This window comes from Conger conger, chromosome 6 (genome assembly GCF_963514075.1).
Source record: "Conger conger chromosome 6, fConCon1.1, whole genome shotgun sequence".
In the NCBI taxonomy this organism is placed as follows: Eukaryota; Metazoa; Chordata; class Actinopteri; order Anguilliformes; family Congridae; genus Conger; species Conger conger.
In genome coordinates, this window is record NC_083765.1 from 37481071 (window position 1) to 37500062 (window position 18992).

The window sequence follows — 18992 nt, forward strand, 5'->3', positions numbered from 1 at the left end:
AGTGATACTAGTCTGGGGGTAACCCTGCAAAGGATTAGTAAGTTAGTCAAGGACAGGTAGAGTCTGAAGATCATGGTGGAAAATGGGCAGTGTCTGAATGGTTCATAGAGGAACAGGAGGTAATTCCATGGGTGATCTAGGGTGGAGAAGCTTCATGATCGGGCCAAGCGACAACCATTCTCACTTGGACGGCAGAAAGTGCAAATCGCCCTGCTGTAACATAACAGAGTGGTTGAGCTGGTGTGTAGGGTTGAATTTTATCCTGTATAAGGGCTGTCCTGTTTGCTGCAGTGCAGGCCAGAGTCAGGAATTTGAACCTGGCCCTGGCAGCAAATGGCAGCCAGTGGAGTGACCTCAGCAGGGAAGAGACATGCAAGAAATTTGGAAGGTTGAACATAAGCCAGGCAGCCACATTCTGGATGAGCTGTTGTGGCTGTATGGGACAGGCTGGTATGCTTGTAGTTGCAGCAGTCTAGAAAGGAAATTAACTTAGCCTGGATGAGTAGCTGGATGTAGTGTAGCGTAGTGGTAAATGACTGGGACACCCAAGGTCAGTGGTTCTAATCCCGGTGTAGCCACAATAAGATCCGCACAGCCGTTGGGCCCTTGAGCAAGGCCCTTAACCCTGCATTGCTCCAGGGGAGGATTGTCGCTCTGGATAAGAGCATCTGCCAAATGCCAACAATGTAATGTAATGTAATGTAGTATCATGGTCAGGTATAGTCGAATCCTCCTGATGTTGTACAGGAGGAATCTGCAGGACCATGATGTTGCCACAGCTTGCTCATTGAAGTCCAGCTGGTAATCCAGGATCACCCATAGGTTCATTGCAGAGTGATAGGCAGCCACTTTAGTACCATCGATAATGATGGTGAAATCTCATAGTAGGGAGGTCTACATTGAGATGTCAGGCAGGCAGAGAGATATTCCCTCATTCAGCCTTGTGCCAGAGAAGTTATGTGAAGTAATAACGGAGCTAAGAGATTTAGCGTAAATGGAGAGCAGTAAAGGCCCCAGTACAGATCCCTGTGGGGCCCCTGTAACAAGGAGATGAGGTGCAGAGACTGACCCCATCCGGAAGACCTATTGCCTAGACTGGAAGGAAACCCAGAAATTCCCATCTCAGTCAGTGAGAAGTTGGTGGTTCACCATGTTGAATGCTGCACACAGGTCTAGGAGCATCAGAACAGAGGAGAGGGATGGGGCTCTGGTAATGGCACATATATGATGGCAACATTTCTTTAACAAAAAAAATAATACTATGATATAAAACCATACTTTCTAGGTGACACCCTCAGCAGCAAGCCAAGATCTTGACTTAATTTGATTGGTGTAAGAGTGAGATCAAAACCATACATTTTTAATACGTTTAAGTTCAATAAGTCCGGAGACTGAAATGGCCACAGGCAAACAGTCATTTTGTGGTCAGTTAGCATTTCTTAGTCTTTTTATTAGAAGTTGGTTGGTTCAAGTTCCTGGTTCACAGTATTACAGCATGTAATCAACTCCAGCAGTGTTGTCTCTGCACTTACAGAGTTGATATGTGCACAGCAGGGGTAAGGTGTGCTGTTTGTTCACTTGACAAAGGAATTTAAGTGGAAGGTATTTATAATATGCAAAGAAACATGCGCTATGTACAGGGCTACAGATTTGGAGGGACAATTGTACTCAGTCCAGGCCTCCCTCCCCGCAAAATCTTTTGGCGAGGGGGGCTCCCAATACATTTTGTCCCAGGCCTGAGAATTCATAGCTGCAGCCCTTGCTATCTGAGTTAGCCTGGACAAGTGCATATGGCAAATTAAGCAAATTACACGTAATTACAAAAAATTTAATTCTTAGCATTCTGGTCGCTGGGATTTTGTTGTTCTATCTTATGGCACCCTCTTATGGCTGCCTCATGAATGACATTGCTCTGTAGTATTCCCACCACTGGTCGTGCTGTTATGGGCAGCAGCCCTTCAATAGCTATTTTGCACATGGTTTATGTGCCATGTAGAATTATTAGACCATATTCGGCAAATGTTTCATTTTGTTCCAGGCAAATAATTTAAATCAAATTATAATAAATCAATAATATATTTTGTTTAACCAATTCTATTGGTTTCAAAACTTTAGAATTGGACAAAAATTCACTATATGTGTCATGTTATAAAAAATAAAGCGCTTAAAAATAAATGTATCAATCAACTGCATAAAATGCTGGAGGTGTAGGTTGCTTTGCAAGTGGCAGAGATTGATAAAACACACAAAGAGACACATGTGACCCACATAGCACATGAAAGACAGAGACGTCAGCACACATTCCAAATATATACGTTTAAAGCACTGCCTGTTCCCGCTCCCATTGAGAAGGGTCTGTCTGCACAGTAAAATGTGCAGTGTTAACTCAATTCTCAGAGAACTCTGTTAGAGTTAAATTAACACTTTTATCGCGTGTCCTGCAGAAGTTTTGATTGACAGGACTGCGGGTGCATAGCTGGGGCGAGGGGGAACAGCAGGGCTGTGGAGATTAGGCAGGACAAAGTCTGCTCCATTCCAGGCAAGGACTGGAGTGGACAATTGAACTGCAGACTGTGTAGTTGTCCAGGGCAGAGCTGGTAAAAGGTCACATTTTTCCTGAGTATGTGTACGGGGGTGGATTCTGGTTAATTCGGTTGAGGGTCAGTGTGTAGGATGTAGGATGTACCTTGCATTTGCATAAATACCTGTTGGAGAGGGGACTCTGTGAGCATCTGGAAACTTGCAGTGTGTAAGTGAGAGTCTGTGTGTCAGGGTCTTGCGTGTAACACGTCTGTTCCTCTGTACAGTGGAGAGATGGCTCTGGTGAGGAGTACTCTGATCGCTGTCTGCCTAGTGACAGCCTTCTTCAGGATCGCGGTATCAGGTGAGTATCACATATTTCATTGCGCACAAGTCAATCTCACTCAGGTCTATAGCACAGACCTGCCATACAGTGTTAAATGAAAGTAACATTTTACACGATTTGGAAAGAAAGACTGACTAACGGCATTCTGTTACTCTGGTCAGGGAAAGCGCAGTCCACCTGGATGTTGCAAAAGAGTTACTTACAATGTTGCTTTATTAAAATAACTGTAATGCTTCTTTGTGTAGTTATATGTTTGGCTAAAACCCACCAAAACGAATCCAGAACAGCCAAACTTCTAGCCATATACACGGATAATAAGGATATAAGCATTCATATTCAATATTAAGAAAATATTTTGACAATGAAAAAAGTCAGACTTTGAAAATATTGGTGAGATATTGGTAGTCTGTCGTGGACTTCCACATGTGGCAGTATATGAGATAGCTCATTAAAAATGTATGGCACTGATTAAAAAACATGAAAAAACATTATTGTTCATTGATTTTTTTATGCAGCGGAGCAGTTCTTCTTCAGACAATTTGTTGATAAAACGCTTTTTTCAGTGTAAAACAATGCCAGTGACTGCAAAATCTGGTCAACTTGATCAATTTCAAAATACTTTCTTCTCCAGGGAGTTTGTGATGTTTGTTTCAATCACCCTTCCGGGTCTACGGGTTACTACAAGTTACTGATTATATGGCATAATGTACACTCAGTGAACACTTTATTAGGTATTTATTGGACTTATTTTTTAGACTTACTTCTGCTGCTGTAGCCTATCCACTTAGAGGTTTGATGTGTGTGTTCAGAGATGCTACCACTGTTGTAATGTATGGTTATTTACGTGACTGTCATCTTCCTGTCAGCTGTGACCAATCTTGTCCTTCTCCTCTTATGCATTGCACTGCTGCCACATGATTGGCTGATTAGATCACTGCACGAATAAGTAGGTGTACAGGTGTTCCTAATAAAGTGCTGAATTAATGTATATTAACTGAGCAGTAAGAACACTAATTGTTTTCAGTCAGAAATGATTTGGGGTGTGACGGCTTTTTCTCTTGTATATTTTCTCCGCGAACATAAATTGCTATAATACATCCTGAAACACAGAACAGGCGATTGAAAAACCAAAGCCCCATATGGAAAACCCAATTTGGGTTGGTATAAGGCTACCGTGTGTTCAGGTATATGCATTCTGCAAAGAAATTTTGGCAGCCATGAACAATACTCTGTGTGTGCCGGTTTTCTGCAGATGAGGCTCCAGTGGTGACAGTGAAGGGTGGCACTTTGAGGGGGGAGTACGCACGGGTCAAGGGCACGGAGCAGGTGGTGGAGGCATTCCTGGGTGTCCCCTTTGCCAGTCCCCCCGTGGGCCCTCTGCGATTTGCCAAGCCCCAGCCCGCTCTGCCCTGGAAGGGGGTGAGAGATGCCACACATCAGCCTAACATGTGAGTAATCCATCTACAAATGCACACCCACACACACGCACCCACGCATGGACACACATATACACACACACATTTTCTGCTTTTTCTAATTTCATATGGAACACATTTGTTGGTAAATGGCTAAATGGCTTTAAGTCATCAAGGGTCCAAGGTATCAAATGAGCCTCAAACCATCATGCTGCAGCCAGATATGTGGTAGATTCTATTAATTTTCCTGTTGTACTCAATGGAAAAAATCTTCGGGCAAAACAACCCTTGTAGTCTCTACTGCATATCTGACAGCAGCACAGTGTGTTGAGGCTCATTTGATACCTTGGACCCTTGATGACTTAAAGCCATTTAGCCAACAAATGTATTCCATACTGTATCAGCATAATTTACAGCTTTAGTATCACTTATAGGACAACCTGAACATAAGATATCCAGACTCGAATGATGTTGATAGGTCATGGCCATCAGGAAGTCATGGCATGCAAAGGATATGTTAACCAAATACAAAACATGACTCTTTTATTTGACCATATGTTAATTTGTCTCAAATATTGAAATGGGAGACTACATATAAAAAGTGCCGTAATTACTACAAAAACATTTAAATACCCTTTAGTTCTGAGTCTGCACTTTGACCATCTGTGAACTGTTTCATTACAAACAGAAAATCAAATCAGAAAAAGCAGAAAAGGGCAAGTTGATGAGCAGGGGTGTATGAACAATATTATTTCCACTGCAATGTTGTGAGAATATTACTGCTTAAGGACGGGGGTCAGGGGATTTTTCTGGCCTTCCACTGCAGGTGCCTTCAGGACTCTAACTTTATACGACTTACAGCAGAGGCTTTACACTTTAATCACACTATTCCACCTGCATCTGAGGACTGCTTATATCTCAATGTGTATGCCCCCTCAAATCTCACCGCAGGAGAGAAAGCACCGGTGAGTACTAATGCACGCGCAACCCAAGTACCTAGTCACACACACGTGCACACACACGGAGACACACATCCATGCATGCACTATGTGTACACATGAGCACTCACAGTGCAGTCTGTGAATATTTGAACAGTGGTAGAATTTCTGTTCTTTGGGCTCTGTTGTCCAGCACAGTGGATTGGAAATTGCATCCGTTTTTATACATTTAAAAAAATATATATATACAATTTTTATACACATTCATTTTAAGGGACCAAATTTGGACAGTACGCTTCTCAGCTGTTTATGATTAGTCAGGTTTATTAAGGTATAAGAAAGCATTTAGTATCTAGTCTTGATTCTCAGCTTTTAATTGCCTTTGGAGCCGTTTGTCAACATAAGGAGACAGGCAAATAATAAGAGGGATATTTGAATGGCTGAAGCCTAAATCCAAATGTGTCCTTATGCTGTTTTTATGGTGTTTACTTATGGTGCTGATCAATCAAAGGTATGCCATACTCTGAGAGAGAAACAGGAAGAGAGAGATATATGGATTGAAAATGGATTTAAAACCAACCCTGCCACTTTTCAAAACTTACCTAAGACAAATATTGATTTGATTACTGTAACAGCCTGGGTCAGGGTCCTGTGGACTGACCACAATCTCAGTTAGTGGTTCAATGTTCAGTGCACTGACCATGTTTATCTGACCAGTTCAGCACGTGTACATCAAACAGGACACTGCTGCTTTTTCTCTCTTTGTTTGTGGGGCAGAGTGAATATGCCTGTGGGCAGCAGTGGACTCTGATATTTGAGTTGCTGTGTAACTGAAAATGTAAAATCTGCATTGCTGCTGCAGCAGCCTGCTTAATGTGTCCTGAAATGTGATTGCCGGAGCTTCTCAGTTTTTCATTTTGGTGGTCTAGGTAATGGTGTGGATTCATGGAGGCGGTCTGATGATGGGGTGTGCAGCCCAGTACGATGGTGCTGTTCTGGCTGCCTATCAGGGTGTGGTCGTGGTTGTCATTCAGTATCGCCTGGCGATTCTGGGCTTCTTCAGGTAAAGGGTCAAGCTAATTTCTTTTCTGTTTATTTTCTTTGGTTTGTTTGTTTTTCTACTGTACCAACTTAAACCTTGATTTACTAGAATAGCTGGAAATGATCAACTTAGTACCTATAATGGAAGAGAGTGCCAGGTCATGTGAATGAGACAGAAGCCCTTGTGGGGTTCATGGCCTGACTTGACACGATGCTGGACATTCTAAGTCCAGTGGTCACCAACCCTGTTCCTGGAAATCTACTGTCCTGTAGGTTTTCATTGCAACCCAAATTTGGCACACCTGATTCTACTAATTTGCAGCTCAACCGGATCTTTAGCTGTTGAATGAGCTTTGCTAAGGTTGGAGTGAAAACCTACAGGACAGTAGATCTCCAGGAACAGGGTTGGTGACCACTGCTCTGGTCTATCAGTGAAAGATAGGCACAGAGGGGCCGAAGGGCCTGTTCAGGGCCTTCATTTCACCATTCCACAAGCAATCTTATGACATTTCTCAAGTTGATTACAATCACCACAGGTTCACCAAATACTGATTTTGGTACAGTTAGGTTGTGTTGTGGATACCCTGAAAAAAAAACTTGACTTTTTTGCACAAAGAAAATTCAGTTTAAATTCAACGGATTGCCACAGAATACCTCTCAGTCATTTTCAGACATGCATGCCTTTTACAGTTCCATGGTTGTAGGCTTTACTGAATTTGAATAAGACCTCAAAATTCTGACATATTATCCAGGGCTGTGATAGTCAAAGATCTGTGGACTGCGGTAGAAATACATTATCATTGATACAGAATCACATTCCACTGGGTCCAACATATCAGGCTCAGTTGACTCTCTCTAGCACTGAGTCATTTACTGATCTAGGATTCTATATCTGTGGCTGAAATGTTGCTCTGCCCCAGACAATGCGGCTCTCTCTTTGAAATGCCACCTGAGTCTGGCGATGACAGGCCACTTCCTCCACACGGCACCGCAGGTCTTGTCAGCACACCAAGGTCAATCAGACGGGTGCCTCACACTGTTTGCTCCCTCCACACTGGCAGGGCAGCACTGCGGGAGCCAGTCTGCTTCATGATTTCATGCAAGCTTCTGCTCTGTTTGTAAAGTTTAACCATGTGTTACAGTTTGCATACAGTTTAAATTCCAGGATTCAGATTCCAGCATGCAGGCTGTCCATAAATTGGGCTGAGCTGCGTATGCCGTATGCTTTAACCGACCTGTTAATTCCTAAATCGGTTTTATCTGGGTATTCTCTTTTCATTATATCTTTTTCATTCTAACAATACATTTCCCCCAAGGTTTGATTGTTGAATGGCAAATTCAACAATTTTTACATTTTTCTTTGAGAGTACACCTGTGATGTGATATAAGCAATATTAGAATCTTCACATATATAAAAAAAATTGAAATCTCATATTTCAAATATGCTCATCATGTCATATCAATATGTCATCATGTTTCTTGTATTTGGTTTCTATGTTTATACTTATGGTATGTAGACCTTCAGAGAATCACGTGCCCCTTCCATTCTGTACCCCAACCCCTATCTTTTGTAAGCACGGGAGATGAACACGCCCCTGGAAATTGGGGTTTTTTTGACCAACTTGCTGCCCTCCAGTGGGTTCAGGACAACATTGAAAGCTTCGGCGGGGACCCAAAGTCAGTCACCATCTTCGGCGAGTCAGCAGGCGGGATTAGCGCCTCCATTCTTGTGAGTCCTCATCTCACTACAGAACTAAAATTGACACTTTGTGTTACCTTCTTATTGTCCGCCAAATTAGTAGTCTTTTATCCATAAATATGAAAAATCTATGAGGATCATCTCATTTTAAGCCTAAGGGACAGTAAGTGAAAGTTTGGATAAAATAAAAATGGTTGCATATTTTCGGATATTTTATACATTTACAGAGGGTAAAAATATCCCCACACAACATGAAAAGTTGGCACAGGACTTTTGAAGACATCAAACACTGAATGGGGTCAAATTGCCTCCAAACATAATATGAAGGTTAACAGACATACTGATGATACAATAGAAAATAACAGTTCTGAATTAATGGTTCATCAATCATTATCTCCTTCTCTCTCCCTCTCTATCTTTGTCACTCCTCCTCTTATCTCTCTCTAGATGCTTTCTCCATTGTCGACTGGTTTGTTTCACAAGGCAATCCTTCAAAGTGGAGTGGCCACCGTGGGCAGCTTCTCTCAAGCAAAGGTACACAGTTCCTTTCAAGTGACGTGAGCTATTAAGAAGCTACCTGTGATAACCCAGCACCCTTGACCATGAACATACCTGTTTACATCAACTGCCTCCATTAGGGCTGGGAAGGTTTGACCAAAAGCACTGCCAAAGTCTGAAAGTGTTTGCAGGAAATGAACAGGCATTGGCACTTGTTAACTGGGCTGGCATTGGCACAGCTGTAGAAATTCAGGGGCCAGTCCTCAACTGTAAAGATTTTTATAGACAGCCTGTTAAAACAAACATGTGACTGCAGCAGTTCAGAGAGATGAAATAGCACATGAACATACTGAACATGTATTCATCCCTGGAGAATACATAAGAGTGTGATAAATTTCCTTGACAGCGGACCTTTAGTCTTAAGCTCAGTGAATTAATCGTACCTCTTGTTGCGCAGAGTGGCTGATGAGGGCTGTGGTTCCAAACCCACAGCAGACCTAAAATCCTTGTTGCGCAATGTTTTACTGCTTTATAGCTACACAGCGTGGCAAATCTGGCAGGATGCAGCCATAATGCCACAGAGCAGCAGGTGCAGTGCTTGAGGCAGAAGACTGTGGAAGACATCTTGAATGCGACCGCAAATGTGAGAACTGTGACTGAGGCCCTCCACACCCCTCAACCCCAAAAATAGGGTGTACCACCACCATCATCCATTTCTGCATTGTTCTGCAGCTGTCTGGGTGCTATGTACTTGCATCAACAGTATGTATTGCATGTAATAGGGGTAACACATATTTTTTGTATGGATTTATCTGTGCCACCATTTTGACTGTAGGTTTACAGGTGGGTTTTTGGGAAGGTATTTTGCGACAAAATATATTTTATCGTAGAATAGCTGTTGCTGAGCTGTTGTATGTATGTGGTCGAATTTGGCAGTTGTATGGTTGCTATGGCTTGCTTGGTGTGTGGGGTACAATTTTAGTTGTTTGGCTATTGTGTGTGGCAAACATTGTTTTGCACAAACAGAAACCAAGTCACTCACTGCATCACAGTCAAGTCTCACTTGACAAGGCAAGTGGAAAAAATACATGGTCATTGAATCCGAATCCAAACCCGGAGGGTGCATGAGCAAATGCCTCCCTTTATGGATATTTTGTTTCAGCCCAGTAACTGCTTTTCAGCTGAAGGTCTTCCTTTGGGGTGTCGTGGATGGAGTGTTTCTGAAAAAAACAAGTGAAGAGCTTTTAAAAAACAAGGAATTCCTCAGGGTTCCGGTGCTTATGGGAGCAACTGACGATGAATTTGGCTGGCTCCTCCCAATGGCAAGTTAACTGAAAATAAGTAATCTGACTGCTACAGACACACACACAAACATATGCATGCACACACATGAACATAAATATCCTTGCATATCTATAAACACAAATAAAATAAATACATTTATACACTCACACCACACTCATCTAACCATACATATATACTCATCTGCCAACACTTTTTTAAAAATCTATGTATTTATACATTGATTGTATTGTATTGTATTGTATTGTATTGTATTGTCACAGCATTGTCGTTTTCTATATACCTCAGACATTTTCTCCTCCTAGCTGGGATAAGGGTATGGATAAACAGACAGTTATGAAAACAATGAACTTCTTCTTTCCAAATGTGGTGAGCTTCCTTACTCTTCATTTTCCTTTTTTATTTTCTTCCAGTTGGAAATGCTTTTCTTCCAGGCAAATGTAACTAATTCCACAGTTCAATCTTTTGATGATACTATAAGTACTGTGTAAGGAAAGCTTGGCCTTTCAATGAGAATTGGATCCCATTGCTTCTTCATAAATATTCTCAGACTGTGAGGTGGGGCGTGGGGTGTTAGGCCAAATGCAGACAATAGACACTTCCAATAGCTGATCGTGAACAAACAACCACTACATTTGCAAAGCAGACTAAAGGGGCAGAAAAACGAAAATATAAAATGAGGAATAACCTTTAAGTGAAAACTGCCCCACCAGGGAAAAACTTCTCACAAAGAGGAGGTGAACTTAAATAGATCCCAAACAGGTGGAAAAAGAAAATTTGTAGTAGTAAATAGCTAAAACTCCTACTAGACTCCCAAAAAAACACTTTTCTCTTAAAAATAAATGAATACGCTCACAACAGGAGATATACTCCCACAAATTCTTCTCTTGCTAAAAGTAAACTAATACTCTCACTAAGGGGACCAGTGATACCAGCTTCAGAGTAACACGAACTACACAAAAACACCTGAGTGTCTTCTTCTTCTTTTGCTTTCCGGCAGACTAGCTGTCCGGACTAGCTGTCCGGATGCCCGTTGGCGTATTGCTGCCTTTCGCTGTTAGGACTCAGTACTGTATATTGGTCTTGCCCTGGCCTCACACCCTGAGATACAGGCCAGTAGAGAAGATTAATTTAATCACTGCCTCCACCACTTCATACTGATGTTCCACAGGTCCAAGAAGGGTTTTAAAAGAAACGGTAGTCATTCCTGCATTCAACACTTCAGACAATAGCACATTCCTCTCTTCTTTATACTTTCCACACTCCAATATGACATGTCGTACAGTCTCCTCCTTTCCACAGCTTTCACACAGTCCATCCTCATGTTTTCCAATACGAGCCAGGTCCCATGCCAGTCCACAGTGTCCAAGTCTTGACCTTGTCATAATTACCTGTTCCCTCCTACCATTCCCCAGAAACATGACCCCTCCACTAACACTCCCTTGCATCCTATAGTAATGCCTCCCTCTCCTCTCCATCTCCCACTCACTCTGCCACTCAGAAAGCCCCCTACTCATCAAAATAAATACCTAAAAACTTAAACTCCTTGACCCTCTTCAGTGGCTGACCATATAGAAATAGCCCCTGGTCATCTACCTCCCTTTTATTTCCAAAAATAACAAACTTGGATTTCTCCACTGATATTTTGAATCCCCACCTCCCAGCCCACTCTACCACTTTCCTTAGTCTCTAGTTTTAGTCAGCTCGGTTATCCAGCTAACTAGCTAATTCCGTAAACCAGCTTCGTGAAATACTCCTTAAACCTTGCTTCTGGTCACTAAAAGAGGTAAACCAAAGCAACAATCTCAAAGGAAGCCCGCCACAACAGAAAGTGGCCTTTGATGGAATATCATGCTTTCCTGCAGTAAAAAATGAGCTGTACCCACTAGCAAGTCAAAACATTAAACCATTCTCATTCATTGCAGGGTAAGGTGATAGTATTGAAGTAATCTTTTATAATTAATGAAAGGCTGGTTGTTCAGTGAACAACTTAGCAATGACCACATTCTGTGCTGTTTGCTTTAGTAACCTTTAGTTACCAGACATCAATAATCATGGAATAATCGTGTCAGGGGTAACATGACATCACTGCAAATTCACATGAAATTAAAATTTTGAGGTTAAGTATTTAGCAAAACTGTGTACAGTTAGATGGTCTGCAACCAATTGGAGAATCTTTCCAGTTTCAAGGGGCATTCATAATGTTTCAAATGAAGCATTTTTATAAAGTCTCTGCTCACTCATTGCTATCAACCTTACCATAAGTGCTTTATTCAAGATTTATTTTTGAGTGACATCATGACCCTGAGATCATTTATTGCTATTTCAGGCTGCTAACGAGCTGATTGCCCAGGAGTACCTCCGTGATGCACAGACTCCAGAAGCCATCCGAGATGGCTTCACAGAAATGATGGGGGACCGGTTCATGGTTCTGCCTATCATCAAAGTTGCTAAGTACTACAGAGGTTAGTATCAGGAGGATTCTCATTAAGGAAGTGATGGAAGTGTAAGTGGTGTGCCATAATTGTTGGACCAGTGATGTGCTAGCTTATGAAAATGAAATATGCTGCAATATATCTTTTATATTTTGTAACGTTGTATTAAATACACTGGAATATCTGAAAGTACTAATTATTATACTGTGCAGGCTGTATGTATTTGGACAATTGGTACCATTTCCATTATTTTGGCTATGTAGCACAACACATTTGATTTGAAATTAAACAATAAATCTGAGGTTAAAGTACAGATTGTCCACTTTAATTTGAGGGTTTTTACATCCATATTGTGTTATTTTTGACTGAAAGTAATTGGATGGTTGACTTCACAGCTGCTTCTGAATTGTCAGGTATATTCAATCGCATAATTTGTGCAGGTATAAAAAAGATTTCAGTATCTTGTCTTGATTCCATGCTCTTTGATTGCTTTTGGAGTCTATTATCAGTGTTTGTCAACATGAGGCCCAGAGTTGTGCCAATGACAGTCAAGGAAGCCATTACGAAGCTGAAACATAAGAAAAGAAACAGTCGAAGACATAGGCCAAACCATAAGGTTTATCTGGACATAGGCTTTCCAAAATAAACAGTTTGGAACATCATTAAAAAGAAAGACAGCACTGGTGTATGTTTGGGATCATTGCCCTGCTGTGGGATGAAACATCATCCAATGAGTTTGGAGGCATTTCATTGAACTCGAGCAGATAAGATGCGTCTGTAGACTTCAGATTTCACTCTCCCGCTATCAGCAGTTACATTTTCAATGAAGGCAAGTAAATCAGCACCTGTGGCAGCCATATATGCCAAAACTATAACATCCCCACCACAATGTTTCACAGATGAAGGGGAGGGGTGCTTTGGTTCTTGGGTACTTCCTTTTAACCTACATACTTTGCTATTTTCATTACTCTGATACAAATGATTATTATTTCATCTGTCTATATTTTATTCCAGAACTGCATGTTCTTTTTAGTTAGCTTTAACCTAACCATTCTGTTTTTGAAGCTTACTGGTGGTTTTGCGTCTTGCAGTGCAGCCTCTGCAAATCTGTTTGTGAAGTCTTCTGCAGAGAGTAGTCACTGACATCTTCTGATCTGTCAGACAGGTGTTTGGGGTTTTTTCTTCATTATGGTGAGAATTGTTCTGTCATCAACTGTAGAGGTCTTCCTTCGCCTATCAGCCTCTTTGCAAATACTGAGCTCACCATTGCTCACTTTCTTCTTAATGATGTTCCAAACTGTTTTTTTTTTAAAGCTTATTGTTTAGCCTATGTCTATGCAGTATATGTAGTCCATTTACCATTTATAAATACCAATAACAGACTCCAAAGGCAATCAAAAGCCTAGAATCAAGACTAGATAATGAAAGTTTATTATACCTACACTAAGGAAGTGATTGAATACACCTGACTATTTCGAAGCAGCTGAGAAGCCAACCCTCCAATTACTTTTGGTCCCCTAAAATGGGGGGAGTATGTATAAAAAGAGATGTCTGATATGGATGTAAATGTTGTTTTACAAATAACAGAAATTGTACTAACTGTCCAAATACATATAGACTGCACTGTATATTTAGGGGACAGCCTCCAGCCTAGTGGCTAAGATACATGACTGGGACCCATAAGGTTGGTGGTTCAAGTTCTGGTGTAGTCATGATGATAAGATCCATGCAGCTGTTGGGTCCTTGAGCAAGGCCTTTAACCCCTCATTGCTCCAGAGGGGATTGTCCCCTTAGTTTTTGATCTTGAAATATTTTTTATTAGCATACAATACATTATTTTATATTTCCATAAGGGACTGTAAGTTTTGGTATGCAAAATTCAGAGAAGCATATCAGAGTCAGGCTTTTACTCACCAGCCAGATGACATCTCCACATTCACCAGAATAACCAAAGTAGGTCTACTCAAATTACCTTACTATTATGAAACATGAACATATTCTACAGCAGTAGATAAACAAATCACATTCCTCAAGGTCCAAAAACTGCTGGTTTTCCACCCTCCCTTTACCTGGAAGTCAGGTGTGGCACTAATTGTTCAGCTAATTACCTGGGAGAAAAGAAAACAAGGGCCAGATTGAAGCAAAGTGCTATAGAATTGCAGCATTTTGTCACATACTTTAAAAGTTCAGGTGGATGAAAATGTGTCAAGCAGTGGGGAAAGTTGGGAGATAACTATTGTATGTCATGCATTGCCTCTATTTTCATTCCCAGTTTTCCTTAATTAAGTCCAGCTTGTGTGATGTCATCTCTCAGATGCTGGTGTCCCAGTGTACCTGTACGAGTTTCAACACAGACCAGAAGCGCACAAGAGCAGGCCAAGCTTTGTGAAGGCAGATCACGCTTCTGATGTTGGTTTTGTCTTCGGAGCCTGTTTCTTTGAGGGCTCGGTCACAGTTACAGGTATCGTGCTGCATTGAGACTGAAAACAAATGAAGACCAGCTCTGGAGTGCTAATTAAGACTGGTCTTGTTTGCTTGCATTGCTGCATCCAACATGGTGTACTGAATGGACACACACTCACCTTCAGTATATTAATGTACTGTACATGCAAAATGTATCTGTAATTCTGATTTCACTGCATATCCTATCATGAAATGTGTGAGTCTAAGCAAAACTTGAACATCAAAGAGACATATATCCAGGTTTGGCAAATCAATCCAAATAAAATATTTTTAAATATAAATATGGCACCCAACATGGGGCTGTACATGTCCAATTCCTACCGTCATTTGGAAAGTGGAATTATCTGCAACTGCAGCCATTCACATTCGCCAATAATGCAGTTCTCTAAAACACGTTGTGTCTCCAGCTGCTCCTTTTCACTCCTCATTTTACAGCTGGCATGGAGCAGTGTGAAGACCTTTCATTTGCAGCTTTAGCATGCAATCCAGGGGCATCTGATTGACCAGCGAGGGCTGCGAAAAGCAAACTGACAAAACCTTGCCATACCCTGGGTGATGCAATCATGCTTCTGCCTAAGCTGACCGCCTCAGCCTAGCATGGTCCAGAATCGACCGTGGCTCATCTCTGCTGGACAGCCTGGAGCCATAACTAAATGATCCACCCAGCAGCCCTGTTAATGAACTATTCTAACTATTGCATACAGCACCTCAAGTAATTGTTTATCTATTGACAGCAGTGCTTGCAGTGGGCCAGTACCAGGGCTGGAGTGGGAATCATTTCAGCCCAGGAGTTTCATGCCTTCATGTCCATATGTATTTGGACAGTGGTACAATATCTGTTCTTTTGGCTCTGTAGTCCAGCACACTGGATTTTAAATTAAGCAATACATGTGAGGTTGCATATTGCCCCCTTTAATTTGCAAGTATTTGCATCCTTATTGGGTAGTGTGTGTAGGAATCACATCCCTTTTAATATGTAGTCCCTTCATTTTAGGGGAACAGAAGTAATTGGGCAGTTGACAAATACCAATAACAGACTCCAAAGGTAATGAAAAGCCTAGAATTAAGACTAGATATTGAAAGCTTATTTTATACCTGCACTAATGAAGTGATTGAAAACACCTGACCATTCAGAAGCCAACAGTCCAATTACTTTGGAAATACAGACATGCCTTCTACTCAGAGCTAACAGTATGTACTGTAACCTGATACTCATTGGTTTGTCTCAAATTCAATGTGCTGGAGTAAAAAGCCAAAACCCACTATAATGAAAAGAAAGTTTCCCCCCTAACATCTGTGAGTGCCGTGGGCTGGTTAGTGGTATTATTACCAGTGCTTGAAGTTGACTGGAACTCACCGGAATGTATGTTTTGCTCAGAAAACTGGCACTTAAACTTACACTTAAAGCACTGATTGACATTCTATATCTATGTATTTGCCTCAGGTAATATCACAACAGAAGAGGACGAGTTATGCAGAACGACGATGGAATACTGGGCTAACTTTGCCCGGACTGGGTACATTTCCGTTATACGGCTTATATCATGACATTGCCACACATCACGCTATTTCCATTGGTATTTCCTTGCCATGACTCTCACTCAGACATTCAGGTGTAACATGTGTAGTCCTGATTTCTTACTCTACTTATTCACCAACATTAACTGAGCAATAGTATTTTTTGCACAGATGGCAATGGAAGGTGAGAATGTGGAACAGGGGTGTATGTTGGCTACCTGAGTGTTAATATAGAACAAAGGTATATATTACCTGGCAACTTTAATTAGATGTATTTGTTTTTTTGTTCATTTAGTAGGAGCCATGCACAAGCTGTTAGCTATGAAGTATATTTTCATCTGTTGTCACTAATATTGAATTCCAGAGTTTGCTGTGAAGCTAGATTTCACCTGCAGTCCCTGATGCCAAACCTTTTTCTGTCTCAGCTCACCCAATGGTGCGGGGCTGGTGCAGTGGCCAGTCTATGGAGAGACTGAAGAGTACCTGAAGTTGGACCTCACACAATCAGTGGGACAGAAACTCAGGCAGAATAGGGTGCACTTCATGGATGTCGTCCTCCCTCAGCTGTTGGCCAAACTCCCACCGAGCCCTGATGCTCCCTGAAAAGACTGGTTCAGATCGTTAAAGCAAAATTTATTTTGCTTTTAGAAATGTTGTTCTCAATGAATAAATGAGTTTTAGGCCATCCTAAAGAGAAAGAGTCAACATGTCTCATCTTAATAATAGAGCCAACAGATAAGACAGATATTGCTCAACCAATTCATATCGCTTTGTTATGGAAACAGTTGTTTCATTTGTTAACTGCAGTTTTGATGTGTTTTATCTCTGTATGGGGAAGTTATAAACCTGGCTCTCACAGTTACACAAACTAGACACTTTTTGATAAGAGCAACCTGGCAATTCCTTGCCTGACCAACACGTGCAACTCAAAATTTCATTCAAGTTATTTTCGTTATTATCTAGAGAAAGTTTTTTTTTTTTTTTTGAGATTTCAAGACAATCTTGTTATCTCTTGTTATCTATCTGTTATAACGTGTTAATGACATAAATATCTCAAGCTGGCAAAAAAAAAAAGAAAATTATCCCGTTAAAACGGGAAAACAGAGCAAATAAAATGTATAAAAACATGGCCTTCTATGGAAGTGACAATCTTATTTTTCATATTGACATGGCGTACCGTGTCACAGTTTTCCTCTAGCCACTTTGCAGCGGTTGCTGCCAACTGCACCAGCAGCCCAAAACGCCCACAAGGCAACGGTAAAAAATCAGCACTTGCGAATGGTTGCAGCACTGCACAGCTTCTGGTGGAGCACAGACTTCACCCCACAGCTGCACCTCTTCCTTCTCTGTCAGACCTACTTATTGGGTATGAGTCAGCCTGGACAAGTGCATATGGAAACCAAGCAAATTATAAGTAATTAAGAAAAAAACATCACATTCTTACCATTTTTGTAGCTTTGATTTTATTGCTTTTATGGCGTCCTCTTGTGGCTGCCTCATGAATGACATTGCAGTATTCCCCCACTACTGAGCTTTCAGTGGTCGTGCTGGGATGGGCAGCAGCCCTGCAATATAGTTTGCACATGGCTTATTTGCCATGTAGACTCATTCGACTGTGGATACCACATTCAATAAAGTTTTGTGTGGTTCCAGACAGATAATTGAAATCGCAATAGAATTATTTAGCAAAATACATTTAGTTCATTGTGGAACGAGGTTCTAGTGGTTTTCAGTGAACTTTTAGGAATGGGCAAACATTCCTAAGGTTAAGGAAGGGAGGGAGGGAAGGCGGCAGGGGGATTTGATTACTTTTGATTTGTGGCTATTTCAGTGTCTGTGTGGTTTGTGTATCCGTGGAGCACTTACCTAGAGACGGCAGGTGGAGAGTCCTGGTGCAGGTGCAATGGTGCAATCTGTGCTACCAAGACCAAACAAGTGACTGAAAAAAACTCTGCTCCATGCCAGGCAAGGACACTGAGAATGGAGAACTGAACTATGGACTGCGTAGATGGGGGCAGAGCTGATAAAAGGGCACAGTTTTTCTTTGTATGGAGTGGGTTGAGGCCAATTCAGTTGAGGGACAGAGGGTAGGATGTAGGATGTACCTTGCACTTACCCCATGTCTCTCTTAGTTAAAAATTAAGAAGACCGACTGGAATGCAATTGATATGTCACTAGTAAAGAGTATAATTCAGGGTGTTGTGAAACCACTGAAATACACTGTCATCCCTTTATTAGGCAGACCTGTACACTAGTTTGTTAATGAAAATATTTAATCAGCCAATCATGTGACATGGGAAAGAAGTTCAGCTGTTTTTCAGACCAAATGTCACAATGGGGAGGAAATGTGATCGAAGCTGACAGGAAGGTGACAGGAATACAAATAACCACACGTTACAACAGTGGTGTGCAGAAGAGCATCTCTGAACACACAACACGTCAAGCCTCTAAGTGGATAGGCTACAGCAGTAGAAGCAGTAAGAAAAATAAGTCTAATTGACAGCTAAGGGTGGCCCAACCAGTTATTAGGTTTAGGGGGCAATCACTTTTTCACACAGGGCCATGTAGGTTAGGATTTTTTTTCTCCCTTAATAATAAAAACCTTCATTTAAAAACTGCATTTTGTGTTTACTTGTGTTGTCTTTGACTAATATTTAAATTTGTTTGATGATCTGAAACATTTAAGTGTGACAAACATGCAAAGAAATAAGAAATCAGGAAGGGGGCAAACACTTTTTCACACCACTGTATATTGCTATTATACTGAAACACGTGATTGACTGGTGATTGAAAAAGCAAACCCCGATATTGAAAACC

General features: G+C 41.3%; 1 protein-coding gene across 3 annotated transcripts; it reads left to right on the forward strand.

Moving 5' to 3' along the window:
* The first annotated feature begins 2538 nt into the window (after nucleotides 1-2538).
* Nucleotides 2539-17304, forward strand: ces3 (carboxylesterase 3). 3 transcript variants are annotated; one of them, XM_061247144.1, is made up of 14 exons: nucleotides 2539-2620; nucleotides 2808-2884; nucleotides 4119-4314; nucleotides 5108-5246; nucleotides 6149-6282; nucleotides 7836-7989; nucleotides 8407-8493; nucleotides 8993-9100; nucleotides 9639-9779; nucleotides 10048-10128; nucleotides 12089-12224; nucleotides 14509-14655; nucleotides 16102-16174; nucleotides 16601-17304. In XM_061247144.1, the coding sequence occupies exons 2-14, from the start codon at nucleotides 2815-2817 to the stop codon at nucleotides 16776-16778; spliced, it is 1644 nt and encodes a 547-aa protein (XP_061103128.1). In that variant the 5' UTR covers nucleotides 2539-2620; nucleotides 2808-2814; the 3' UTR covers nucleotides 16779-17304. The 3 variants fall into 3 exon arrangements, with proteins under 3 accessions (XP_061103128.1, XP_061103129.1, XP_061103130.1); XM_061247145.1 differs by having other exon boundaries at nucleotides 2549-2597; XM_061247146.1 differs by having other exon boundaries at nucleotides 2586-2604.
* The last annotated feature ends 1688 nt before the right edge of the window (nucleotides 17305-18992 follow it).

Bases quoted from the DNA above. Each gene is read 5' to 3' on its own strand.
- ces3 (XM_061247144.1), top strand. From the start codon at position 2,815: ATGGCTCTGGTGAGGAGTACTCTGATCGCTGTCTGCCTAGTGACAGCC. The intron at 6,283-7,835 runs GTAAAGGGTCAA...ATCTTTTGTAAG, and splicing joins GCGATTCTGGGCTTCTTCAG to CACGGGAGATGAACACGCCC. The intron at 9,101-9,638 runs GTGAGAACTGTG...ACTGCTTTTCAG, and splicing joins TCTTGAATGCGACCGCAAAT to CTGAAGGTCTTCCTTTGGGG.